Source organism: Dipodomys merriami, unplaced genomic scaffold (genome assembly GCF_024711535.1).
Source record: "Dipodomys merriami isolate MVZ:Mamm:240054 unplaced genomic scaffold, mDipMer1.0.p SCAF_12, whole genome shotgun sequence".
Lineage (NCBI taxonomy): Eukaryota > Metazoa > Chordata > Mammalia > Rodentia > Heteromyidae > Dipodomys > Dipodomys merriami.
The window spans coordinates 46,897,667-46,924,723 of NW_027202493.1; the positions used below are offsets into that span (position 1 = coordinate 46,897,667).

Consider the following 27,057-nt stretch of genomic DNA (forward strand, 5'->3'; position numbering starts at 1 on the left):
GAATCAAGTCTCTCCTTATGTGTACATGTGTGCACACGGGCTCCTGCGTCGTGGCTGGGCTCATCTAAAGGGCTCGCTTCACACTGTGCAGCTGTCCTGCGTGGACACAGTCTGTTCCTGGCCCCGGGACAGCAGGGCCTGGCCCAGCTGTGGGCCTCTCTCAAAGGGAGGGAAAGCGGGCTTCTCCGTGCAGAATATTCCTCAGCCACACCACACGGAGGTCTCCGAACCAGGGCTGCTGAGCAAACACAACATTGTACACGACACACATATGTACACATACCCCAGTGTACATGACACAGATACATACCCTGGTGTACATGACACAGACACGGACACATACTCCATTGTACACGACACATGCATGTACACACACCCCAGTGTACATGACACAGATACATACCCTGGTGTACATGACACAGACATGGACACATACTCCATTGTACATGACACAGACATGTACCCCGGTGTACATGACACAGACACATACCCCATTGTACATGACACGTGCATGTACACACACCCCAGTGCACATGACACAGACATGGACACATACCTAGTGTACGTGACACGGGCACGGACACATACCCGGTGTACGTGACACGGGCACGGACACATACCCAGTGCACATGACACAGACATGGGCACATACCCAGTGCACATGACACAGACATGGGCACATACCCAGTGCACCTGACACAGACATGGGCACATACCCAGTGCACATGACACAGACATGGGCACATACCCAGTGCACCTGACACAGACATGGGCACATACTCGGTGCACATGACACAGACACGGACACATACCCGGTGTACGTGACACGGGCACCGGCCCCGGTGTGTGCGGTGTGTGCGGCTGGTGCCGCCGCTCCGGCACTCGCTGCCCTGTGGAGTCTCCCACCCCAGCTCCTCAGGGCACTGTGCCAGGCAGCTGGGGACCTGAGCCAGTTTCCTACAGGAACCAAAAGTGTTTTCAGATAAAAGAAAATACGGAATGAGCGAATCACCTTCAGATAGCGATTTGGAGTCGCCGCCTCAGTCACGGTCTTCCATTCGCCGCCATCCTCTTCCTTGAAGTCCACGAGGTACCCCGAGACCGGGCTGCTGCCAGCGTACACCGGGGCCTTCCACAGCATGACCAGCGAGGTGTTCCGGACCTCGCAGAACGTCAGGTCGTAGGCGGGACCTGGGGGCACACAGGACCGTGCACGAGCCACTCCGGGACCCCAGCCCCCCGCCAAGCCCACTGCGGGCTGGCAGAGGCCTCCCAATGACCCTGGGCCGGAAGGTGCCAGCCAGGGCCCCTGCAGCCCACCGGGCTTCCCGGTGATGGTGGTGTGCCCAGTGACTCCAGCCACCTCCTCGTGAGCCAGCAGACCTCAGAGAGAAACGCTGCCGGCGGCGGGGGGGGGGGCTCTCGGTGCCTCCACTGAGCAGTCCCCCCAGGACCACGGCCACAGCTCTGCCCCCCCAGAACCACGGCCACAGCTCTGGCCCCCCATCACCCCCCAGGACCACAGCCATAGCTCTGTGCCTTCATCCCCATCCCCCCCAGGACCATGGCCACAGCTCCACCCCATCCCCCCCTGCAGCCACCACAGCCACAGCTCCAGGCTCCAAAGACCACAAAGCCCACAGCTGTAGACAGGCTTTGCGGAGTCAGGGAGGCGAGCGGTGGCACCCTTATCGAGATCACCCGCAGCCCGCACATGCTGCTCCCAGGCCATACTGAGCTGCAGGAAGGCTCTGGACACCCACCCACTTCTACAACTTGGCTCCCTTTCTAAGGGGCCAAAAATCATGTAAGGTAAGTAGGAAAAAGAAAGGAAGGAAGAACTGAGGGGGGAAGAGAAGAGGAGGGAAAGAGGAGGGGAGGGAAGGAAAGGAGAAGCAGAGGGCCTACAGAACAGCTTCAGAGTTAGCTTTGCTCCCTCAAATTATGAACACGCTGCCTCTTCCATTTTGTTTTCTGAACTAGGCACAAAGAAAGCAGGGGCTCCGTACTGGAGAGCTGGCAGATGCAGTTTTAAGGTACGGAGGTGCTTTTCAGGACCAGAGGCCTCAGGTCCCCAGGGTCTGGAGGACGCAAGCCCCACGCAGCAAGCGCTGAGAGGCTGTCTCCATGGTGACCTGCCTGGGCCCCGTCCCCCCCTGCCGGGACCGTCCCCTCCCCTTGGTGTCTGAGGCTCCTGAGGAGCAAGTGGCCAGGCCTGGGTCCTGGGTCTGGGGCGTATGGCACGCTGCTGTCCCTGGGCCACACTCGGCCACCCTCCTCCCACCGAGGAGTCCTCGGCTGCCACCTCCTGCCCCTGGCTGCACCTGACCCAGACTGCCCCCCCCCCCGCGGGCATCTCGAATCCCACCATGATCCATCGCATGGATGGCGGCCTGCTCGCAGGAGGTGTCCGGCCCGCCACGGAGCCCCTCCGGTCAGCCTGCACGGGGCCTGGCCAGCCCGCAGCGGGGGCCGCCCACCGCACGACGACTCACCGGGCTCTGGCGCTGTCCAGGCCTCACACTTGAAGTGCTCGCTGGGGTCCGATGGCTGACCCATCCCGGCCAGGTTGAAGGCAGTGATTTTGAACTCGTACAGCAAGCCTTCCGTCAAGCCCTCCACCTGTGCACATTCTGGCTGTGATTACTGGCTTCCAGAAATAGAGGGGGCATTGCATTCGATGGTGGCGAGGGTTTGTGACAGGTTTGGAAAGCGGACGACTGGCAGAAGGGACAGGGTCAGCCAAGGGGACTCGGCCAGCTGAAGGCCACCTTCAGGCTGGCCAGTCACGGGCAGCCTCCACATCTGTCCCACCTCTGCCCTGCCCGATGCCAGGGTGAGGCCATGAGGGGGGAGTGGCAGACACCCACAAACATCACAAGTCCCGGGGTGCAGACAACCCCACTCTGCCCTCGTACATCTAGCCTCGGCCACCCTCACCTGAAAGCCAGGGAGTTCCCACCAAAGGCCAGAGATCAACACCAGACACACGGGCGCCAGGCTCCCCCTCACCAGAGCCGAGCTGGGGACCAGCGTCACAAAGCAGAATTCTCTGAGAGGCCAGGGTGAGGCTCCTAAGACTGCCTAAATCCCTCATTCCAGCCTCTTGTGAGCCCACACCTTCCACAGGGATGATGAGGTGCATGAGCACCAGGTGAGCTGAGTTCTAGGCTAGCTGAGCACTGGGTGAGCTGAGTTCTAGGCTAGCTGAGCGCTGGGAGAGCTGAGTTCTAGGCTAGCTGAGCGCTGGGTGAGCTGAGTTCTAGGCTAGCTGAGCACTGGGTGAGCTGAGTTCTAGGCTAGCTGAGCGCTGGGTGAGCTGAGTTCTAGGCTAGCTGAGCGCCAGGAGAGCTGAGTTCTAGGCTAGCTGAGCGCTGGGAGAGCTGAGTTCTAGGCTAGCTGAGCACTGGGAGAGCTGAGTTCTAGGCTAGCTGAGCGCTGGGAGAGCTGAGTTCTAGGCTAGCTGAGCGCTGGGAGAGCTGAGTTCTAGGCTAGCTGAGCGCCAGGAGAGCTGAGTTCTAGGCTAGCTGAGCACTGGGAGAGCTGAGTTCTAGGCTAGCTGAGCGCCAGGCCAGCTGAGTTCTAGGTTAGCTGAGCACTGGGTGAGCTGAGTTCTAGCTTAGCTGAGCTCTAGGCCAGCTGAGTTCTAGGCTAGCTGAGCACCGGGCCAGCTGAGTTCTAGGCTAGCTGAGCACTGGGTGAGCTGAGTTCTAGCCTAGCTGAGCACCAGGAGAGCTGAGTTCTAGGCTAGCTGAGCACCGGGCCAGCTGAAATCAGCTCAGCTCATGGTTCAGGTGAGCAACTGAGGCTCAGAGGGGGAACAGGCAAGTGAGGCAGAGAGCATCACCTTCTTTCCCAGGCCCTGTCCAGCTCCAGCCCGGGCACGGGCTGCACCAGGACAGAACCCCTTGTGGCTTGGTCTCTGCCTTCCGGGGCCCAGCTCAGGACAACAGCCCAGGACAGGACAGGGGCCTGGGGCCAGCTCAGAACAACAGCCCAGAACAACAGCCCAGGACAGGACAGGGGCCTGGGCCCAGCTCAGAACAACAGCCCAGGACAGGGGACCCCAGCTCAGGACAGGGGCCTGGGGCCCAGGGCCAGCCCAGAACAACAGCCCAGGACAGGGGCCTGGGGCCCAGGGCCAGCTCAGAACAACAGCCCAGGGCCAGCTCAGAACAACAGCCCAGGACAGGGGCCTGGGGCCCAGGGCCAGCTCAGAACAACAGCCCAGGGCTGGGGACCCCAGCTCAGGACAGGGGCCTGGGGCCCAGGGCCCAGCTCAGAACAACAGCCCAGGGCTGGGGACCCCAGCTCAGGACAGGGGCCTGGGGCCCAGGGCCAGCTCAGAACAACAGCTCAGGACAGGGGCCTGGAGCTTGGGGCCTGGGGCCCAGGGCCAGCTCAGAACAAGGGCCAGGGCTGGTGTGCATCAGATCCACTCAATCACTGTCTCCCTGTTTCTTCAGGGCTTCTCAAGGAGAGAAGTTTCCGAAGCCCCTTCCAGAGGCATGCTCTCATGACGCCCGGGTTTTTAATCCACTCTGTTCCCATATCAAACTACCTCACACCCTGCGCTCTGAGCCGGCTGGAGTCTGCCGGAGGCAGCGGTCACCCAGGAAAGGAAACAAACAACTCAAGACCAACCGTGAAGATCCTGTCCTGGACGGGCGAAGGGTTGACCTCATGCCAGTTCTTATGCAGAGCCTCCCGCTTGTCCAGGTAATACCCCAGGATGGCCGAGCCGCCGCTGAACCTGGGCACCTTCCAGCCGAGTGTCATGGACAGGCCGTCACAGCTCAGCAGCGTGATCCCGTACGGGTGAGACGGAGCGGCTGCCAGGGCACAAACGTGAGCGCCAGCTGCTGCGTCCCAGCCCCCTGCTTCAGATGCCGCCACCAGCCCACCCCCGAACAGTGGGGACGGAGGGGAGGGGGCTGGCCCCGCCTCTCGGCTCCCCAACCACCCACACGCAGCCCGCTCCTGACGGCCCTAACACCCTGCTGGGACCCGTCTCTCCTTAAAAACAGCTTCTTCAAAGTATGTTCAGGAAGGGTGGCACTGCCCAAAAAGAAATGCAGTCTTTAACTGACTCATCAAACACTAACTCCCCTGAAATGACACCCTTACGATAAGAAGTCTATCAAGAAAGTGTATTTCTCACTCTTCCTAAAAGCACCTGACAGGGGCTGGGAAGGTGGCTCAGTGGTAGAGCGCTTGCCTTGCATGCCTGAGGCCCTGGGTTCGATACCTCAGCACCACATAAGCAAAAAGAAAAAAGCCGGAAGTGGCGCTGTGGCTCAAGTGGTAGAGCGCTAGCCTTGAGCTGAAGAGCTGAGGGACAGTGCCCAGGCCCAGAGTTCAGGCCCCATGACCGGACCCAAAAAAAAAAAAAAAAAAGCACCTGACAATTTGTGGATTAAACGAGCTTAGTGGACTGTTGGACGCTGGTCTGGACCCTGGAGAGGAGACCCTGCCTTCCCGGCCCCCGGGGACCGAGAGGAGCCTCCTAAGCTGCTGGGACAGAGCCCTGGGGCTCTGCCTCACCAGAGGGCACATGGTGCCCGTCCGCTAATGGACTTGCATGTGCTCTAACAGCCTGCCCGACCCACCCAAGCAGGCCTGCACTGTGCCTTGTGAGCACCGAGCTGGGTGGGGGCCCTTCCTAGCACGTCCAGTCCCCCGACCCTGAGGAGCCGGAGAGCGAGGGACAGAAATGAGCGCGGCTCCTCCCGGGACACACCCATCGCTGGCTCCCGGGTGGTAGACGTGGGGACGGCTGCACACCTCTCCTGCGGAGAGGAAGGTGGTGGGCTGGCTGTGCCCCTGGGTCCACCTCGGAGCGGCAGCGCCCCGTGCGGGGAACCCGGGGGTGGCACTGGGGGACGGCCTCAGCTTCCCAAAGTGTTCACAAATGGGACGGGATGAAACGCACAAGGCTGGCCACTTCTCTCAGGAGAAGACTCTACTGTGACTAACGCTGGTGTTCCAGAACATTCCTGCATGCCATCAGTGACACAGTACGCTGACAGAGAAACTTCCAATGGGACTTCTGACCTTGTTTGATTACAATAACAGACAGTTTTTCAGGTGAATATGGCTGATGTACTTTGTATGACTGATGAGCCTAGAATGCAAAACCCATTGAAAATGTTCTAAGAAGGGGATGAGAGGCTGAGGGGGGGAGATGTGTTGTGTGTTGTGCAAAAGGGATAAACGAACAGCCACCCAGGCCACTAACGTATGCTAATTAAAAACCTTAGCTTAGAAATAGGCGTTTTTCACCATCTCTGACCGCGAGTGAAGGCCCAAGGTGACAGAAGCACCAGGTGCCGGTGGGCGCTTCTGAGTCCAATGCAGTCTGGGTCTGGAGGGGAGGCGGACGTCCCACAGCGGCGGGTCCACACGAGGCCGCTGTTGGGGACTGAGCGGCCAGCAGTGAAGTCTGCCATCTCTAATTTGGATGTTGTGAGCCTACACTCATTTCCCCTCACACCCGCACTTCAGAGACAAGTGGCCAGCGAGCGCGCAGTTCCGTCAGCGCTGCAGGGGCTGGACAGTGCCACGTTCACTCACAAACAAATGACGATGTCTAGAGAAACCACGTACTGAGGGCAGCCTGGACCTTGATGACCTCCGACTCCTGCGAGTTCTCGCTGGCCCCCACAGCGTTGACGGCCTTGACCCGGAAGATGTACTGCTCGCCGGTGCTCAGCCCGTGCACCACGAACCTGAAGAACAAGGAGGGGGGGCAGGGCGGGTCTCAGAGCAGGAGCCAAAACGCAACAGCTCCGTTCTGCCCTGCTGGAGCCTCTGCTGGGGGCTGCTCCACTCGGCGTTTTCGGGCTCCTCTGGCTCACCAGGCTGTCATCAAATGACAACCAGCTCCTGGTCTACAGGACCCTAGTGATCTAAAACCAAAGGAGACGGGCCAGCTGTGGACACGGGGCCCAGGTGGGCGCGCTCACCAGCGAGGAGGGCAGGCTCTGCCCCGCCACACCCGGCGCCCATCCCATTCTTTACCAGCCCCAGGCTGGGTTTTCCCACGGGAGGAAATCAGAGAATAAATGATGCGGAAAGCACTCTCGTCCACACTCGGCCCGTGGCAGAGACCTGGCAAAGCTAAGCCGCCATCCGGGATCTCTCATAGTCAGCAGCATTCATTTCCCACTTGCAAAATCCTGCTCAAGACCACCACCTGAGCCTCTGACCCTGACCACCCTGCTGCCCCTGCCGGCCACGAGCTGCGGGGTCATCCAGCTGCCATCCCCTGCTGTGGGCGGGGCCTGTCACTGGGTGTCACCCAGGGTGTGGGCGGGGCCTGTCACCGCAGGTCACCCAGGGTGTGGGCGGGGCCTGTCACCAGGGGTCACCCAGGGTGCTGTGGGCGGGGCCTGTCACCAGGGGTCACCCAGGGTGCTGTGGGCGGGGCCAGTCACCGGGGGTCACCCAGGGTGTGGGCGGGGCCTGTCACCAGGGGTCACCCAGGGTGTGGGCAGGACCTGTCACCAGGGGTCACCCAGGGTGTGGGCGGGGCCTGTCACTGGGTGTCACCCAGGGTGTGGGCGGGGCCTGTCACTGGGTGTCACCCAGGGTGCTGTGGGCGGGACCTGTCACCAGGGGTCACCCAGGGTGTGGGCAGGGCCTGTCACCAGGGGTCACCCAGGGTGTGGGCGGGGCCTGTCACCGGGGGTCACCCAGGGTGTGGGCAGGGCCTGTCACCGGGGGTCACCCAGGGTGTGGGCAGGGCCTGTCACCGGGGGGTCACCCAGGGTGCTGTGGGCGGGGCCTGTCACTGGGTGTCACCCAGGGTGTGGGCGGGGCCTGTCACCAGGGGTCACCCAGGGTGCTGTGGGCGGGGCCTGTCACCAGGGGTCACCCAGGGTGTGGGCGGGGCCTGTCACCAGGGGTCACCCAGGGTGTGGGCGGGGCCTGTCACTGAGTGTCACCCAGGGTGTGGGCTGGGCCTGTCACCAGGTGTCACCCAGGGTGCTGTGGGCGGGGCCTGTCACCAGGGGTCACCCAGGGTGTGGGCGGGACCTGTCACCAGGGGTCACCCAGGGTGTGGGCGGGGCCTGTCACTGGGTGTCACCCAGGGTGTGGGCGGGGCCTGTCACTGGGTGTCACCCAGGGTGCTGTGGGCGGGGCCTGTCACTGGGTGTCACCCAGGGTGCTGTGGGCGGGGCCTGTCACCAGGGGTCACCCAGGGTGTGGGCGGGGCCTGTCACCAGGGGTCACCCAGGGTGTGGGCGGGGCCTGTCACCAGGGGTCACCCAGGGTGTGGGCAGGGCCTGTCACCGGGGGTCACCCAGGGTGCTGTGGGCGGGGCCTGTCACCGGGGGTCACCCAGGGTGCTGTGGGCGGGGCCTGTCACTGGGTGTCACCCAGGGTGCTGTGGGCGGGGCCTGTCACCAGGGGTCACCCAGGGTGTGGGCGGGGCCTGTCACCAGGGGTCACCCAGGGTGTGGGCGGGGCCTGTCACCAGGGGTCACCCAGGGTGTGGGCAGGGCCTGTCACCGGGGGTCACCCAGGGTGCTGTGGGCGGGGCCTGTCACCGGGGGTCACCCAGGGTGCTGTGGGCGGGGCCTGTCACCGGGGGTCACCCAGGGTGTGGGCGGGGCCTGTCACCAGGGGTCACCCAGGGTGTGGGCGGGGCCTGTCACCAGGGGTCACCCAGGGTGTGGGCGGGGCCTGTCACCAGGGGTCACCCAGGGTGTGGGCGGGGCCTGTCACTGGGGGTCACCCAGGGTGTGGACGGGGCCTGTCACTGGGTGTCACCCAGGGTGTGGGCAGGGCCTGTCACTGGGTGTCACCCAGGGTGTGGGCGGGGCCTGTCACCGGGGGTCACCCAGGGTGTGGGCGGGGCCTCTGCTCCCCAGCAGTGGCCTGGCTGGCGCAGGAGGGAGGGAGAGGGCACCTGTTGTAGCCGATGGGCTTGTGGTTGCACGGCTCCCACTGGTTGGTCCCGGCCACACAGCAGTCCACGTAGTAGCCCAGCAGGTCCTCTTCGTGCTTGGGTCTGTCCCACTGCACCACTACCGACGTCTTGGTGTTCCGGGAAGCAAGCACACGGCCAGGGGAGGAAGGGACGGCTGCGGGGAGCGGGGGGGGGGGGGAGAAGGGGGGAGGGTGGTGAGTGCAGAGGACGCCAGCCTGGCTGGTGGCTATAGATGAAGCGTCCACCGGGAACCGGGAGCGCCGGGAGCAGCCGCAGGAAGTCTGTCTGTCCCCATAACCCACCAGACTCTGAGGGGAAGGGAGGAAGCCTGCAGCCCGCCCTGCTGCTGACAGCGCACGCGTGGCCGGAGGAACTGGCCTGGGACACAGCCCCTTTGCGGTGCACGCCCCCTGGGGGCGTCCGTGTCAGGCTCTGGGCAACCTGTGAGGGACTCGGAGCTCACCTGTGACTGGACGGCCATGCCTCCTTGCCTGGGCCAGGCTGGCGGGGGCTGTGGCCTCACGTCCCCAGCCTGTCACCCACCGCCCAGAGCCAGCAGCCGTGGCCATGAGCCCGACCAGAACCTCTGCTAAGAGGAGCAGCCGTGTGCGGCCTGTGCTTCTATGGGGTCTGTTCTGTCTGGCGGGTGGTCTGCTGCTTGAGCGAGGCCCTTTTTATTTCAATAATGCTTTGGTTAGGGCCTCATGTGTATGCTCTGGCTGGGCTGGAACACCAAATCCTCCTACCCGTGCTTCCCATGTGGTGGGTGCAGGCCTGACCCCTGCCCTCTGACCCCTGCCCTCCGCTTCCTACTGGTTTGGATGGCGGGCAGGTGTCCAGAGAACCTGAAGTTCTTGAGGACTTTTTCCCCAGGCTGGCCCTGAACCATGATCCTTCCAATCTCCATCTCCTGAATGGCTAGGATTAGAGGTGTGACCCCAGCTGGATTTGACCGAGATGAATGTGGAGCGGGACCTGGGAGCAGCCAGTGCCTCCGTCCCGAGCACCAGCTTGGTGTCTGACTTTCTTGTCAAATCCGGCCAAAGGGAGACGGGAGCAAAGGCTCCAGCGGCTCTGAACAGGGCTCCTGACATCAGACTGGTCACGCAGGGGCAGGGGTGCCAGCAGGCCTCCGGCCCGAGCCTCACCTCCGCAGGGTGGAGTCAGAATTTCCGTGACTCATATTTGAAATCTTCCAAGAGGGAGCTTCAAGCAACTAGGCAGGAAACCGTGCTACGTATGGGGCTGGAGATTTTAGGGGCCTTTACCAAGACATTCTCCTGTGAGCTCTTGGTTAGTTTCATGAGATGATGGAACTCCAGAGTCAAGCCAGGGCCCACAAGACCCTGGCCAGAGTTCTGCAGGTCTGTGACACTGCTTTACGCAGCGGGCTGGCTCGTGTGCACCCCGCGACTCCACCTGCAGGCCCGACAGGAGGATGGCGACCCGGTCCCACTCACCTATGGAATCCTGCACCTGGATGGGGGCCGTGATCTCCGATGGGTCGCTGAGGCCATGCTTGTTCGCTGACAAAACCCGGAACACATAGGGTTTCCCCTCGGCGAGGTCAAAGACGGCGTACCGAGGAGACCTCACGGCCGTCTGGGCGTTGACGCGCTGCCAGCTGCCGCTGCCCACTGCGGACTGCGGAGAGGACAGGACAGCATGGGGCACTCCCGAGGTGGGGCCCGGGTGCCCCGCAGGGGGACACGCCCCGCAGGGGACACGCCCCGAGCAGGCCCACGCACTGCACCACTGATGCCGGCTGGAAAGCCCCCAAACATTCCCCACCGAAGGAAAGCAAGTGTGGAGCGCGCACAGGTTGTAGCCCCGGTGGACCGGCCCAGGCCGGAAGCAGCAGGATCCACGGGTGAAGGAGGGTTCCCTCTCGTGGATCTGGGTCGTGTGGGTGCCCGAGGGCTGTCCCCTCGGTCCTGTGTGTCCTGTCCAGGCCCGGGAGGGAGAGGAGGCAGCAAGCTGGCCAGAGACGGTGGTCCCACAGGAGGAGTGGACACCGGCCTGGAGACACCACTCCAGAAACCAGGAGCGGCTGGGACAGCCCAGCCCTGGGCCAGTCCTCCAGGCCGGGGGCAGTGTGTGGTGTGCACCTCGGTGATGGCGGCGGCCACGGGCCCGGCGCACCACGTGGCACACAGCAGGGCCAGCTGCCCCATGCCACACGGAGGGCACCGCGGGGAGGGGGAGGCGTCCCTGCCCCAACTCCCCTGGCTCCGCCCCCAAGTCCGCCCTCCTCCTTCAGCATCTGAGTGCCAGGCAGTCAGCAATGCCTGATGCAATCAGAGCCCCTCGGTCAGCTCAGCCGCACAGAAGCGCGCAGGGTACCTTCTCGATGAAGTACATTAAGGGATCCTTCCCGCGGGGGCTCGGGGGCTCCCAGCTGAGGACGACGTAGTTCCTGCTGACCTCTGAGGCTTGCACATTTGTGGGAGGGCCAGGAATCTGCACGTCACCTGAAGGAGAGATGGATGTACTCACCCTCGGCCCCCACGCCTGGCCCCAGGCCCGGCCCCGGCCCCCAGGCTGCCCTGGGCTGCTTCCACTCAGAGACGCCAACACCACCAAGGACTGCTCATCAGAGCCGAGCCCTAGACTCAGTGACAGAGCCCCACTCATTTCTACTCCAAGATCAGCTCATTCTTAACAGTCTCCTCGAAATGGCCTTCAGTGTTTCTGAGAGTTCTGGGGTAAGAACTTCCCTGGAAGGACCCCCACCACACTGGGGCCTGCAGGGATGAGCCGGGCTCTGGGTACGGGCCCTGGGGCCCCACCCGCGGGGCCCCACCCGCCCTGGTCTCCGAGCTGTGGCACAAAGCTCTTCATCGGCTTCCACAGCACCCCCTCCCTGGCCTGTGCACCCTGGCAGGCCCGGGCCCGAACTCCCCGTGCTCCTCCTCCCCCCCCCCCCCCCCCCCCCGCCTGTGCACCCTGGCAGGCCCAGGCCCGAACTCCCCGCGCTCCTCTCCCCCCTCCCAGCCTGTGCACCCTGGCAGGCCCAGGCCCGAACTCCCCGCGCTCCTCCCCCCTCCCCCCCCCCCCCCCCCCGGCCTGTGCACCCTGGCAGGCCCGGGCCCCGCACTCCCCGCGCTCCTCCCCCCCTCCCAGCCTGTGCACCCTGGCAGGCCCGGGCCCCGCACTCCCCGCGTGACAACCATCCCTCCCAGAGGAGCCGCGGGCTTCCGCAACCCGAGACCAGGGCCCTCGCCGCTCTTCTCGCCACATTTTTTACTACCATGTGAGGTAACAGAGGCTGGTGTTTGGTTTATGGGAGATTCTCACAGAAGAGGTCTCCAGAGCCACCTCCCTTTTGTTGCGATTGGATTAGCACATGATTAACGTGCTCCAGCCATTCCCGGAGGTCTCTGTGCCCTTCACACTATCCAGTTGCCCCGTGGGATTGAATGGCCACGGCGCAACAGCACAAAACAAGATTGGGTTTCATCTCATGAGTCCTGTGACAGAACACGGGGGCTTTAGAGGGATTGAGGCCTGATCTAGGCTCATCCTGGCCAGCGGGTCGAATTTCAAACACGGAGTCGGCCGGTGGCCAGGAAAGGACAGAGACAGCGTGGCTGCATCAGGGCCGCACTACGCCCTGGCCGGCCCAGACAGCCTGCACACACCACGCTGTGAGTGAAGCTCATGCCCACCCGCCTCTCTGTGCTGTGAGTGAAGCCCACGCCCACCCGCCTCTCTGTGCTGTGAGTGAAGCCCACGCCCACCCGCCTCTCTGTGCTGTGAGCTGTAGTTCACCTCCACCCGCCTCTCTGTGCTGTGAATGAAGCTCATGTCCACCCCTTCTCTGGAGCCACTGTCCCCAGTCCCAGACCACACAGGACCAAACGAAGCAGGAGGAGCTCCCCACCTTCAAGGTCATCCTGGTAGATCACGATCTCTTTCTCTCCCTCCAGATGAATAGCTGCAGAGAGAAAAGGAGATGCTGACTTGAGGGCCAGCATTCCCTAAAAGAAGCAGAGGCGAGCGCCAGCTCTGAGCGGGGTCTGTCCGAGGACCCTCAGGAGAGCAGAGCTGTGGCTTGGTCCTGTTCCTGTCATGTTTAGCATGTCTCTGCTCTTCATAGAGGTTTCAAAGAACCACACAACATGGGTCAGAGAAATATCAGCCATCCACTTAAAGGCCTGGCCCATGAAGGAACTGTCATGTAGTTAAAATGCCGGGTCTTGGGCTCCTAGGCTCACTGTGTTGAAATTCTGCCATGGTCCACTGAGGAGGATCCTTCCTGAGCCACCGTAGTGGACCAGGTGCAGCGCTTGGCGAGGGTGAAGCACGTGAGCCATGGAGCACAGGAGCCTGCCATGGAGCAGGAGCATCACCCGCACGCCCAGCAGGGCTGCGTCCCTGGGCCCACACACACTGGGCCCACAGGGAAGGAGCCACGTGCAAACGGCCCACAGGTCCCAGGTCATCCGCGGGACTCGCGTGCTGCAGCCTACCTTGTAACCTTTTGAGGTCAGCGGGGTCAAGGGCAGCCACCGCCTCGGAGACTCTGGAGGGCCGGCTGACGCCTGCGCTGTTGACCGCCCTCACCCGGAACACGTAAGACCTTCCCTCAAAAAGCCCTGTGACAGGGTACTTGCAGATCTTCACCGGGGCATCATTACACTGAACCCAGTTACTCGTGCCCACTTCACACCTTCAAGAGAGAACAGAAAAGACGGGAGAACCCGTGCGGCAGCCTGCCAAGCGCTCACGGGGCACCCAGCAGTAACTGAGATCTGAGCTGCTCAAATACCAAGTCCTTACAAGCAGTGTCCACGCTTATCACTAGACAGGGTTAAGCAAATACCTTCATGGGGACAGATGATGTAGGGGATAGATGACAGGTGATGGGTAAATAGACAGATAGACAGACAGACAGACAGACAGACAGGTAGGTTACTCTGAGCTTTCATAATTTATCACTTAAGATAGCCGCCACCGAACATCTTTCCCTGGTAAGACTCTCCGCAGCACCGCCCCTCGCCACGGCAGGTGGTGAGGTCCCAGCGCTGTCTCCCTCCCCCCACCCCCCGGGAGGCACCAGCCTAGCTGGACCGCTGACTCCTGCACGGACCCCACATAGATCTTTCCGGGGTGAACTCTCCCTGGAAGCTGCTCATGTCTACTTGGTAATAAGTTACTTCCTTCTATTCTCCTGTGGAATTCGAAAGCCTTTTAAAAACAAGTCCTGACAAAAACTTGGAAACGTGGCTGAGTACCCCAACTTTCACAGGCTGAGCTTTAAGTACAAACCTTCCGCCTACGAGGTAGTGTGGCAGGCGTGGGGGGAGGGAATGGGAAGGCAGCGCAGGCGTACCTTTGTTCAAAGTGCACTGCTCGCAGCTATGGGGTTATCACAACACGCTTCATATTATGAATGTATGCGAATTCAAAAACTGCTTCAGAAAGCATCCCAAGGAGAAAAAAATGGCAAGGTCGGAGAACCAGTCTTTCAGAGCACCGCCCCCTCAGAGCGGTACAACCCACGTTAGAAGAACCAGAGTTCTCGGTGGAAGTTCTGTCCACACCCCTGGTCCACGTCACCCAGAGTTCTCGGTGGAAGTTCTGTCCACACCCCTGGTCCACGTCACCCAGAGTTCTCGGTGGAAGTTCTGTCCACACCCCTGGTCCACGTCACCCAGAGTTCTCGGTGGAAGTTCTGTCCACACCCCTGGTCCACGTCACCCAGAGCTCTCGGTGGAAGTTCTGTCCACACCCCTGGTCCACGTCATCCAGAGTTCTCGGTGGAAGTTCTGTCCACACCCCTGGTCCACGTCACCCAGAGCTCTCGGTGGAAGTTCTCTGTTCACACTGCTGGTCCACATTAACTAGGGCTGACAGGGAACTCTACTTAAATCAGAAACTGGCAATGCACAGGGTCAGTGTGAAGTCAGGAGAGTCCTGCATATTCTAGAACTTTCTGTCACTTCAGTATTTCTTATGAGGGGGGAGGAACATGAATTATTCACTGAGATAGTTCATGAAAGAATTTTGACAATATAGTTGGAAATATTAATTGATGTGCTTGGACAACAGAAGATAGTTTTGGGTTGCTTGTTTGATTGATTGGCTGGCTGGCTGGTTGGTTGATTGGCTGGCTGGTTGGTTGGCTGACTGGCTGGCTGGTTGGTTGGTTGATTGGCTGGCTGGTTGATTGACTGGCTGGCTGGTTGATTGACTGGCTGGCTGGTTGATTGACTAGCTGACTGGTTGATTGGCTGGCTAGTTGGTTGGTTGATTGGCTGGCTGGCTGGTTGATTGACTGGCTGGCTGGTTGATTGACTGGCTGGCTGGTTGATTGACTGGCTGGCTGGCTGGTTGGTTAACTGGTTGGCTGATTGGGTTTTTTTCATCTTAATAAAGTTTATTAAAAATATATGTATTTATATATACTCTTCAATTCAGAATAGGCTAGAACCTCCCACAATGTAACAAAATCTTTAAGTTAAGGTAAACACTAAACAATTCTGAAAATATCTCTAATATGCCAAAATATTATCTTGATGGTGAGTATTTTGCTAACCAAACAGCTTTGTTGGTGTTCAGAAGAGAACTTCATCTGCCTAAGCCAAAAAAAACAAAAAAGACACCGCACCAACATTTTTTCCAAATAAGTACCTTGTTTTATATTTTGTGTTGTGCATATAAAATCTTAAATTCCTGCCAGGAACTCTCTTCTGTAGCCTCTTAGCCTGCATTCTGCCTCATTTCTAAACACATTTTAACTACAATTTCTTCCACTGCTTGAAATTTATATTTGAGGCATAAATTCTGTATCTAATAAACTCCTTGATAGTACAACCCCACACTCTTTACAGACTCTGAAAATTATATCAAGTAAAGGAAAATCAAGGATTTAAAACTCCATTGGTTTTAAACACACACACACACACACACACACACGCACGCGCGCATGCACGCACACACACACACACACACACACACACACACACACACACACACACACCTACCTCTACTGAGTTTAATGGACTAAATTAAGGAACAGAAACCCTCTGCACACAGGTGCCCAGCGTGGCTGGAGCTAACACAGGCCCCCAGCCCACTGCTTGCCTGAGGGTGCTGGCTGCACTTGCTACTTGGAATGTAACAGGCCCAAGTCTCCAGACTCACCCAAAACAAGCCGGGGGCTTCCCTAAACCCACCTATTGGGCGATAGTGACCGACGGCCGGGTTGGCAGTGGTGAACAGCCACCGCCCTGGCTGCTTAGGGCCTGTCGGGAATGGCACCATCAACTCCCATGGGGAAACGTGTCCAGGCCCGTGGCCCCACCGGCGCCCATGTCACGGAATGCCTGTCCCTGGGGACGGCCGCGTGCACTCACCGGTCGATGAAGTAGCCGATGACCGGGCTCTCGCTGGTCGTGTTGGGTGGCTTCCAAGTGACGATGACATAGTCACGGTTCGCGTCGTGGCACTTTAGGTCCATGGGGGCCCCGGGGGCCCCGGTGACTGGCGGGTCGCCATCTGGAGACGTGTGCACGTCACTAATGTGCGAGGCCAGGGCCGAGGCTGTGGAGTTCAGACCCCTCTGCCCGCTCCCAGCCACCAGCTCATCCTAGGTTTTACTCTGGCAGATTGGTACTGTGAACCTTCAATCCGCTATAAAACTGCTCAAATCCGTTATTGTTTCCTAATTGGACCCAAAATAATAGTTTACTTCTCAGTCGCGCGTGACCGCGTCACAGCACACAGTCACAAATTCGCTGATGACAGCGACTGAGCCTCTCTGGCCCCTGAGAAATGTCACCGGAGACACCTTTGCGCTTCAGAATCCTTCCAAAGTTGGAAGGTTATATATTATTCTGAAACTTGTGGACCGGCGTCTGGGTTCAACCCTGTCCATGCGTATCTCAGCCTGTGCAAGGTCATGACATTCAAGTTTTACAGAAGCTCGGGGGGTCGGCAGGGCCGCGAGAACGGGAACACACTGAGCGGTACGTTCCTCATCTAAACCCTGTGTGTATCTGCGGCCGTGGCCGCTGGAAGCGTGGTGTCCACGGGCACACACGGGCGCACACACGATAGGCATTTCCTGCGACGTGCTCACAGGCGCTAACCCGTACCAGGCAGGTCTGAGAGGACTGAGCACTGTCCCCGAGCTGGGCTCGGAGCTGAGCCAGGGCGTCCATCCTGAACGCAGCCCTGCCGTGCGGGAGGCCCAGCGGGCCACCGGGGTCTGGGGAGCTGAGGAGGGGCGTCCCAGCGCACGGCTCTGCGGAGAGCGAGGGCACACACCCGCCCCGGAGCGCACTCGCCACGCCCGGTGCCCAGGACCAGGACACGGAGCCAGGCGCCGGCGCCCATTACCCACCGGCACAGCCTGACTGCTGGCTCTGGTAAGGGGAGGAGAGGGCAGGGGCTGGGGCCCGCGGCCTCCACTGCCTCTCGGGCCTACGCCAGGCCTCCCCGGGACGGGGCATCCAGGCCTGCCTCCACCCCCCACTCCCCCAGGATGGGACGCATCACCCAGGCCTCCCCGGGACGGGGCATCCAGGCCTGCCTCCACCCCACCCCCCCAAGATGGGACACGTCATCCAGGCCTCACCCCCCCAGGATGGGACGTGTCACCCAGCCCCCCCCACCCCACACTCCCCCTGGGATGGGACGTGTCACCCAGCCCCCCCCACCCCCCCGGGATGGGACGTGTCACCCAGTCCCCCCCCACCCCCCTGGGATGGGACGCGTCACCCAGGCCTCCCCGGGACAGGACACGTAGCCAGGTGCTCACCCACCTCTCACGAACAGGAAGGCACTGTGGTCGCTGACGCCGCCCCGGGACACGATTCTCAGCGTGTACAGCCCCTCGTCATCCTTGTGCAGGTGGCTGAAGCACAGGGAGGCCTGGCCCTCCCCGAAGAACATGCTGGTCCACTTGGACTCTTCCACAAGGACGTCTGGAGAGGCAGGGACCCGCTGCTCCAGCACCAGACAGAGACGGCAGACCCCACCCCCAGGAACACACCATGAAACGCCACCACGGGACAGAGCAACGGCATCAGCAAAAAGCCGATTGTAGAAGAAGGGAAAACACTGAATAAAAATCCATGTGTGGGCTGGGAAGGTGGCTCAGTGGTAGAACTCTTGTCTTGCATGCCTGAGGCCCTAGATTCGATTCCTCAGCGCCACATAAGCAAAAAGAACAAAGCCGGAAGTGGTGCTGTGGCTCAAGTGGTAGAGCGCTAGCCTTGAGCTGAAGAGCTGAGGGACAGCGCCCAGGCCCAGAGTTCAGGCCCCACAACTGGACCAAAAAAAAAAAATCCATGTGTTTGTCTCTGTTACACCCCTCTCTGTCTCTGTCTCTGTCCTTCTGTGTCTCTGTCCCTGTCCTTCTGTGTCTCTGTCCCTGTCCTTCTGTGTCTCTGTCTCCCTGTCCTTCTGTGTCTCTGTCTCTGTCCTTCTGTGTCTCTGTCTCCCTGTCCTTCTGTGTCTCTGTCCCTGTCCTTCTGTGTCTCTGTCTCCCTGTCCTTCTGTGTCTCTGTCCCTGTCCTTCTGTGTCTCTGTCCCTGTTCTTCTGTCTCTGTCTCCCTGTCCTTCTGTGTCTCTGTCTCCCTGTCCTTCTGTGTCTCTGTCCCTGTCCTTCTGTGTCTGTCTCCCTGTCCTTCTGTGTCTCTGTCTCCCTGTCTTTCTGTGTCTCTGTCCCTGTCCTTCTGTGTCTCTGTCTCCCTGTCCTTCTGTGTCTCTGTCTCTCTGTCCTTCTGTGTCTCTGTCTCCCTGTCCTTCTGTGTCTCTGTCTCCCTGTCCTTCTGTGTCTCTGTCTCCCTGTCCTTCTGTGTCTCTGTCTCCCTGTCCTTCTGTCTCTGTCTCCCTGTCCTTCTGTCTCTGTCTCCCTGTCCTTCTGTGTCTCTGTCTCCCTGTCCTTCTGTGTCTCTGTCCCTGTCCTTCTGTGTCTCTGTCTCCCTGTCCTTCTGTGTCTGTGTCTCTGTCTCTCTGTCCTTCTGTGTCTCTGTCCCTGTCTTTCTGTGTCTCTGTCCCTGTCCTTCTGTGTCTCTGTCTCCCTCTCCTTCTCTGTCTCTGTCTCCCTGTCCTTCTGTGTCTGTGTCTCTGTCTCTCTGTCCTTCTGTGTCTCTGTCCCTGTCTTTCTGTGTCTCTGTCCCTGTCCTTCTGTGTCTCTGTCTCCCTGTCCTTCTCTGTCTCTGTCTCCCTGTCCTTCTGTGTCTCTGTCCCTGTCCTTCTGTGTCTCTGTCTCCCTGTCCTTCTGTGTCTCTGTCCCTGTCCTTCTGTGTCTCTGTCTCCCTGTCCTTCTGTGTCTCTGTCCCTGTCCTTCTGTGTCTCTGTCCCTGTCCTTCTGTGTCTCTGCCTCCCTGTCCTTCTGTGTCTCTGTCCCTGTCTGTCCCCTTGCCTTTCAATGATCTTTTCCCACAAAGTTCTCCTCCCTCCCAACACCTGGTCAGCTCCTCCCCGGTGGCCCTGCCCAGCACCCGTACCCTGACCTGTGCAGGAGTTACCTGCAAGCCGCTCCTCCCCGCAGCCGCCCAGGACTCTCCTGGAGTTCAAGGTTCCCCATCCCAAACGCTGCCTGGCTGCCTTGATACGCAGGTGGAGGTGAAGGCCACATCTGTGCTGATGCTCAGAGACAGTTCCTGCCCGGGGCCTCAGCACTGGGGCCCACTCCACAGTCATGCCAGCCTGGACGGCGGCCGCTGCACTCACCAGCATGGTGCTGACAGCCGTGGCACTCAGCAGTGTGGCACACTCGACCCGTGGCCTGGGCTGTGTGGCACACTCGACCCGTGGCCTGGGCTGTGTGGCACACTCGACCTGTGGTTCAGGCTGTGTGGCACACTCGACCCGTGGCTTGGCTGTGTGGCACACTCGGCCCATGGTCTGGGTTGTGTGGCACACTCGACCCGTGGCTTGGCTGTGTGGCACACTCAGCCCATGGTCTGGGTTGTGTGGCACACTCAACCTGTGGTTCAGGCTGTGTGGTACACTCGACCCGTGGCCTGGGCTGTGTGGCACACTTGGCCCGTGGCCTGGGCTGTGTGGCACACTCGACCTGTGGCCTGGGCTGTGTGGCACACTCGATCCGTGGCCTGGGCTGTGTGGCACACTCAGCCCGTGGCTTGGCTGTGTGGCACACTCGACCCATGGCTTGGCTGTGTGGCACACTCGATCTGTGGCCTGGGCTGTGTGGCACACTTGGCCCGTGGCCTGGGCTGTGTGGCACTCATTGCTGTGGTACTGGCGTCCGTGACACTTACCATCGTGGTACCACTCGGCCCGTGGATGCACCCTCTTTAGGTCTGGTGTCACCAGCAGTGTGCACTTGAGTGTGACAGTCTCCCCTTCTCTTCTGAAGGTGACCCCGAATTTCTCCAAGAACTGCACATCAAAGTGTGTGTACGGAATCACCGTCGACAGGGGCACTGCGGGGCAGGGGGACGGACGGACGTGAGCGTGGCAGACCGTGCTTGCAGCCTCCACGTGACACTCCTGCCTCACACGAGTCCTGTCCCTCGGTGTCTGTGCCCACCACTCGCGTGCGGTGCTTGGTGCCAGACACCCGGGCTTCAAATCCAGGTAAAAGCAACGCCTCAAGGGAGCTCCCAAGCCCTCTTCTGGTCCTAAGCTCACTCCACAAACCATGATGCACACCGCAAGGGGGTCCCCGAGGCCCGGTCCCGGGGAGTCCGGGCACGGCCGCCCTCCCCCACTCCCCGACAGGGCCTCGGGGGACACTGAACCAGGTAGGCGGACACAGGGCTCACGCGCCAGGAGAGGAGCACTCACGGAGCCGGAGGCCGGGCCTCCGGTGTGTTCCGCGCAGAGGCAGAACCCTGCCAGGACACCGAGAAAGACCAGGGTCCCTCCACAAACGGGCGCCTCTGCCAACCGGACCAGGAGCCCATAAGGTCTCCACAAGGGACGCGTCGCTGACATCCACAGACACCAGCTCGTCGTAAACGACAGAGGAAGACACGTTCCCATTCTCACACTAGCTACAAAACCGTGCACCATTTTTTCAGTGTTTGAACCAGGAATGGTGGAGCATATCGGTCACCCCAGGCTTTGAGAGGCGGGAGCGGGAGGAGGGCCGCTTTGAGACCAGCCTGGGGAAAAGTGAGATCTTCTCTCAAACCCAAAAATGAGGCCTGGGAAGCATTCACTCGAGTATCCAACACTTGCCTGGAAGGGATGAGACCCGGGCGCAACTCACAGGCGCTAGATAAGAACAATGTTATAACTGTGCGCCGTGTCACCACGCATGGCTGCCCACAAAAGGGAAGCAAATCCACTCACATCCGATCGGGAGTCCCACGGAGTGGAATGGCTCCTCGTCCCCTCGGAATCCTGTAGGACAACTGGGTGAACACAGCAGCGAGAGGCCTCCCCCACCCCTGGCCTCCCCCCCCTCCCCCCAGCCTCCCCCCCAGCCTCCATACCTCTCCCCCTGGTCCTCCCTCCCAGCCTTCCCCCTCCCCACAGCCTCCACCCCCCAGCCTCCATACCTCTCCCCCTGGTCCTCCCTCCCAGCCTTCCCCCTTCCCCCCAGCCTCCCCCCCAGCCTCCATACCTCTCCCCCTGGTCCTCCCTCCCAGCCTTCCCCCTTCCCCCCAGCCTCCCCCCCAGCCTCCATACCTCTCCCCCTGGTCCTCCCTCCCAGCCTTCCCCCTTCCCCACAGCCTCCACCCCAGCCTCCATACCTCTCCCCCTGGTCCTCCCTCCCAGCCTTCCCCCTTCCCCCCAGCCTCCCCCCCAGCCTCCATACCTCTCCCCCTGGTCCTCCCTCCCAGCCTTCCCCCTTCCCACAGCCTCCCCCCCCCCAGCCTCCATACCTCTCCCCCTGGTCCTCCCTCCCAGCCTTCCCCCTTCCCCCCAGCCTCCCCCCCAGCCTCCATACCTCTCCCCCTGGTCCTCCCTCCCAGCCTTCCCCCTCCCCACAGCCTCCCCCCCAGCCTCCATACCTCTCCCCCTGGTCCTCCCTCCCAGCCTTCCCCCTCCCCACAGCCTCCCCCCCCCCAGCCTCCATACCTCTCCCCCTGGTCCTCCCTCCCAGCCTTCCCCCTCCCCACAGCCTCCCCCCCCCCGGCCTTGCCACACGCCAGGCACGCACTTCTCACAACCACCGCAGCGTTGGTTGACGCCTGGCCGTGGGCATTGGTGGCCACCGCTGAGTAGGTGGCCGTGTCGTCAAAGTCCGCCCTTGGAGAGAAAACACAAGTGTGTGGAGCAGCGCTGCAGAGCCAGCGACCTGGACCTGAACAAAACCCTCCCCGACACACAGCAGCCCGGCCCAGCTCCAGCAAGAACAAGGCCAGCTCCACCTCAGACAGGCCGGGCCCAGGGCCTTGGTGACAGACCCAACTGAGCATGGGACCCACGCGTGCTCGGCGCAGGTGCGCAGAGAGAAAAGAGGAGCCCACTCTGTTCCCACCTCTGCAGGTGTGCCGCTCACCCTGCCCCTGAGCACACACGCAGCCACGGACGCCTGCCCCTGAGCACACACACAGTCACGGACGCCTGCCCCTGCAGACACACGCAGCCACGGACGCCTGCCCCTGAGCACACACACACAGCCACGGACGGCCTGCCCCTGAGCACACACGCAGCCACGGACGCCTGCCCCTGAGCACACACACACAGCCACGGACGGCCTGCCCCTGAGCACACACGCAGCCACGGATGGCCTGCCCCTGAGCACACACGCAGCCACGGACGCCTGCCCCTGAGCACACACGCAGCCACGGATGGCCTGCCCCTGAGCACACACGCAGCCACGGACGCCCTGCCCCTGAGCACACACACAGCCACGGACGCCTGCCCCTGAGCACACACGCAGCCACGGACGCCTGCCCCTGAGCACACACGCAGCCACGGACGCCTGCCCCTGAGCACACACGCAGCCACGGACGCCTGCCCCTGAGCACACACGCAGCCACGGACGCCTGCCCCTGAGCACACACGCAGCCACGGACGCCTGCCCCTGAGTACACACAGCCACGGACGCCTGCCCCTGAGCACACACGCAGCCACGGACGCCTGCCCCTGAGCACACACAGCCACGGACGCCCTGCCCCTGAGCACACACGCAGCCACGGACGCCTGCCCCTGAGCACATGTGGGGACATACGACCCCCAGGACACGGCTGCCGAGGCTGGAGCTGCTTTTGGCCCCTGGGACAGGGACTTCCTCTGCTCCTGCTCGCGCTGCTGTCTGCTCTGTGTTGTCTTATGTCCTCCAAACAATGACGCCGCCACGCCTTCATGCAAACACCCTCCAAACAGAAGCTGCCCTGGGATTAGCCCTCGGCTGTCCGCCACCAGGGGCACACACCGCCCCGGGCCACTGCACGTGTTGGAAAGCCAGCGCAGACGGAGAGGGGAGGCAGAGCACCCTACAGCCACCGCTTCGTCATGCTGGCCTGGCCTGGGCCCACCCGGGACACGAGCCTCACGGGCCAGGCCCTGGCGGCAGCCTGGGGTGCGCGGAGGATCGTGGGAGCGGCCGGCCGGGCTCGCCGCCTGCGCCCAGCTCCCCAGGCTGCGGAGGCCGCGGTGCCACCTGACGCATTAGCACCCATAGCCGCCCACTTGGTCTGCAGAGCCGGGTGTGCACCGCAGGAGGAGGCTGTGCAGGCTCTGCCCTCCCCACCCAGGGGCACGCCCGTGTGCACGCCACACAGACACGCAGGAGCACGTGCAAGGAAGCCCAGGGCCTGTCCAGATGTCCAGCTGTGGACTGAGGCCGTGGTCTCGGAGTGGTGCCTCCCACTGTCCCCATGGACAGCCGGCCGCCTGGCCGTGGAGACAGCGCTCTGAGTGTCCACCTGCCCCAGACCACGCAGAGAAAGCGCTGCAAACCCAGGCCGACTCCAGCCTTGACTTCAGGCGGCAGGCACCCGCCAGGGTTTCACTTTCTGCTTGGGCAGGCTCCCAGAACAGGAGAGGCATTTCTTCAGTCTCAGTTTTGGTCTCAAACTTTCATGGGGCACTTCTAACCTCCCAACGTCTCTGTGTGATCCTCCCCCCCATCCCCCTATCCCGTCCTCCTGAGAAATGTCAAACTCTCTACTGTCCGGGAGCTTCAGAGAGCTTTCCCCGCCACCACGCCGTGTCTCCCACGGATGCCGCACACATACAGGACGCAGAGTGCGGCCCAGAGCTCACATCAGATCAGGAGGATCAAAGTCCAAAACGCAAATAGAAGTTTACCTAAAACCAGTCTGCAAGGAGTGGCCAGTGGCTGTGCCACAAATGAAAAGACGCCAGACAGACTGCTCTAAACCCTCTCTTGCAAGAGGTCTGGGAGCAGCGGGAGACCTCGGTGAAGAACCTGGACTCCCAGCACTGGTCCCAAGAGAAAAGCCCGAGGGCCCATAAAATAGTGACAGATGCATTTTTAAATCCAGAGTGCCATGGGAGCTTGTGCTGTGGCATTTTAAGAATTTAGCTTCATCAGCCAAAGAATATTCATGGGAACAAATGTCACCTGCCAGCCAGGACAGGGAAGCCTAGCACATTCCACAGCCCAAACACAGCCGGGTCAGATGACCCCGGCTCAGCACTTCAGAATGAACAGCTGAGCTGAACTATGACTTGCGGGGCGCGCAAGCACACATGCGCGTGTGCACACATACACGCCAGCCTGCAGAACCCACCCACAGCCGTCCCCCAGGCTGCCAGGGTGAGCCCCGGGAAAGAGCCACTCACGCCTGAGTCCAGCCCAAGGGAAGAGAGGGAGTTCATAGGAGGAGGCAGAGAGGCAGGAAGTGAGGAAGCTGGGAGGAAAGCCAGAGGGAGGCTGGCTTCAGCGAGGGCCCCAAACAGCGAAGCAAGCCCCAGGACTGACCCCACCAGTCCATCCCACAGCCCTCCCTCCAGCCTGGTTGTCTGGGCGTGAGTCTGTCCGTGTCTGTCTGGGTGTGAGTCTGTCTGTGTCCATGTGGGTATGATTCTGTCCGTGTATGTGTGGGTGTGAGTCTGTCCATGTCTGTCTGGGTGTGAGTCTCTCCTTGTCTGTCTGGGTGTGAGTCTGTCCATGTCTGGGTGTGAGTCTGTCCATGTCTGTCTGGGTGTGAGTCTGTGTCCATGTGGGTATGATTCTGTCTGTGTATGTCTGGGTGTGAGTCTGTCCGTGTATGTGTGGGTGTGAGTCTGTCCATGTCTGTCTGGGTGTGAGTCTCTCCTTGTCTGTCTGGGTGTGAGGCTGTCTGTATCTGTCTGGGTGTGAGTCTGTCTGTGTCCGTGTGGGTATGATTCTGTCTGTGTATGTGTGGGTATGAGTCTGTCCAGGTCTGTCTGGGTGTGAGTCTGTCCGTGTCTGGGTGTGAGTCTGTCCATGTCTGTCTGGGTGTGAGTCTGTCTGTGTCCATGTGGGTATGATTCTGTCCGTGTATGTGTGGGTGTGAGTCTGTCCATGTCTGACTGGGTGTGAGTCTGTCCATGTCTGGCTGGGTGTGAGTCTGTCCATGTCTGACTGGGTGTGAGTCTCTCCTTGTCTGTCTGGGTGTGAATCTGTCCATGTCTGGGTGTGAGTCTGTCCATGTCTGTCTGGGTGTGAGTCTGTCTGTGTCCATGTGGGTATGATTCTATCCGTGTCTATCTGGGTGTAAATCTGTCCGTGTCTGTCTGGGTGTGAGTCTGTCTGTGTCTGTCTGGGTGTGTGCCTGTGTCTGTGTCTGTCTGGGTGTGAGTCTGTCTGTCTGTCTCTCTGGGTATGAGTCTGTCTGTGTCTGTCTGGGTGTGTGCCTGTGTCTGTATCTTTGTGGGTGTGTCTGTCTCTCTGGGTATGAGTCTGTCCGTGTCTGTCTGGATGTGAGTCTGTCTGTGTCTGGGTGTGAGTCTGTCTGTCTGTCTGTCTGGGTGTGAGTCTGTCTGTCTGTCTGTCTGGGTGTGAGTCTGTCTGTGTCTGTCTGGGTGTGAGTCTGTCTGTCTGTCTGTCTGGGTGTGAGTCTGTCCGTGTCTGTGTGGGTGTGAGTCTGTCTGTGTCTGTCTGGGTGTGAGTCTGTCTGTGTCTGTCTGGGTGTGAGTCTGTCTGTCTGTCTCTCTGGGTATGAGTCTGTCCGTGTCTGTGTGGGTATCCGCAGGTCTGTTGGCATCTGTGTGGTTTATGTCTATGTGGCAGCACCTCTGAGAATTACAGGAGCCATCCTAGGCCAGGATGGCCTTGAGCGCTCACTCTTCCTGTCAGTCTCTAGTGTGCAGACTGCAAGTGTCCCCGCACTAGCTCTGTGTCCTGTTGGTTTGCTGTCCCCGGCCGGCGCCTGTCTCTTACCTGTTGATCTCCAGTGTGTGCACCCCGTAGTTGCTCTCGATCCTGTACTTGCCCGGCTCTCCTGCCTGGCAGATCAAACTTCCGTCTTTGTACCTGGCCAAAGCAAACACGTGCTCTCACTGAAAGGCAGATCTGTGTTTGCAGCTCTGTCACAGCCCCGTTTCTGCCCGCTCACAAGCCTTGGCTCCTCTCCTTCTCCTTCCCAGAGCCACAGGGGTGCAGAGCCTGCAAGAGACGCTGCCTGCGGTTCTTGAAGAAGACACTGCATTTACACTGTCAAAGCCATCTTGGCAGTCCCTGTCTTGAAGCAAGCCCTCCAGACACCTGCTTGAGCTTTTAGGAAATTCAGAAGCCCTGCCACTCTGTCGATAGGAGGCTGTGCTAGCCGGCTCTGAGGCTGGTGCATCAGGGGCTGTGGAAGCAAACACACTGGAGTGCCACAGCCCCTACGCACTGAGCCTGGCCAGCAAGACACCAGCCTCCGCCCTGGGGACGTGCCCAGCACCCACAGCTCCGCCCGTGGGGCCGCACTCAGCACCCCAGCCTGCTTTGAGGGTGAGCAAGCCTCAGCCCTCACGTGGCCCTGACAGCACCGATGGACAGACGGGTCTCGAAGGGTGGCTGATTTCTGCAACAGGTGTTGAAACAAGGAGGCGCTGGTTTAAGATGGGCTTGACGGTTTAATTCTGTAATTATCACACGCAATTATCACCATGAGTTCTCGCATAACGAAATCAGACTTGTGAGCCTCACAGGGAATCGGCAGCGCTGCCACGCATGGACCCGCGCCATGCCGCAAACAGACATCACCTCAAAGAGCTGATGTTTAAACAAAATGCAAACTGTTCTGCAAAACCCGGTGAAGCGA

General features: G+C 60.7%; 1 protein-coding gene across 1 annotated transcript in view; it reads right to left on the minus strand.

Annotated features, from left to right (window-relative positions):
- Myom2 (myomesin 2) overlaps positions 1-27,057 on the minus strand; it is a 60,282-nt gene that overhangs the window by 22,864 nt on the left and 10,361 nt on the right. The window contains exons 6-20 of the mRNA XM_070016829.1: positions 26,190-26,282; positions 22,029-22,117; positions 21,215-21,265; positions 20,176-20,340; positions 17,707-17,868; positions 16,297-16,438; positions 13,408-13,607; positions 12,819-12,872; positions 11,279-11,406; positions 10,396-10,579; positions 8,915-9,089; positions 6,607-6,728; positions 4,645-4,832; positions 2,496-2,622; positions 1,013-1,191 (exon numbers count right to left, since the gene is read on the minus strand). Of these exons, the coding sequence (XP_069872930.1) occupies positions 1,013-1,191; positions 2,496-2,622; positions 4,645-4,832; positions 6,607-6,728; positions 8,915-9,089; positions 10,396-10,579; positions 11,279-11,406; positions 12,819-12,872; positions 13,408-13,607; positions 16,297-16,438; positions 17,707-17,868; positions 20,176-20,340; positions 21,215-21,265; positions 22,029-22,117; positions 26,190-26,282 (2,059 nt within the window). The remainder of the gene's footprint in view (positions 1-1,012; positions 1,192-2,495; positions 2,623-4,644; positions 4,833-6,606; positions 6,729-8,914; positions 9,090-10,395; positions 10,580-11,278; positions 11,407-12,818; positions 12,873-13,407; positions 13,608-16,296; positions 16,439-17,706; positions 17,869-20,175; positions 20,341-21,214; positions 21,266-22,028; positions 22,118-26,189; positions 26,283-27,057) is intronic.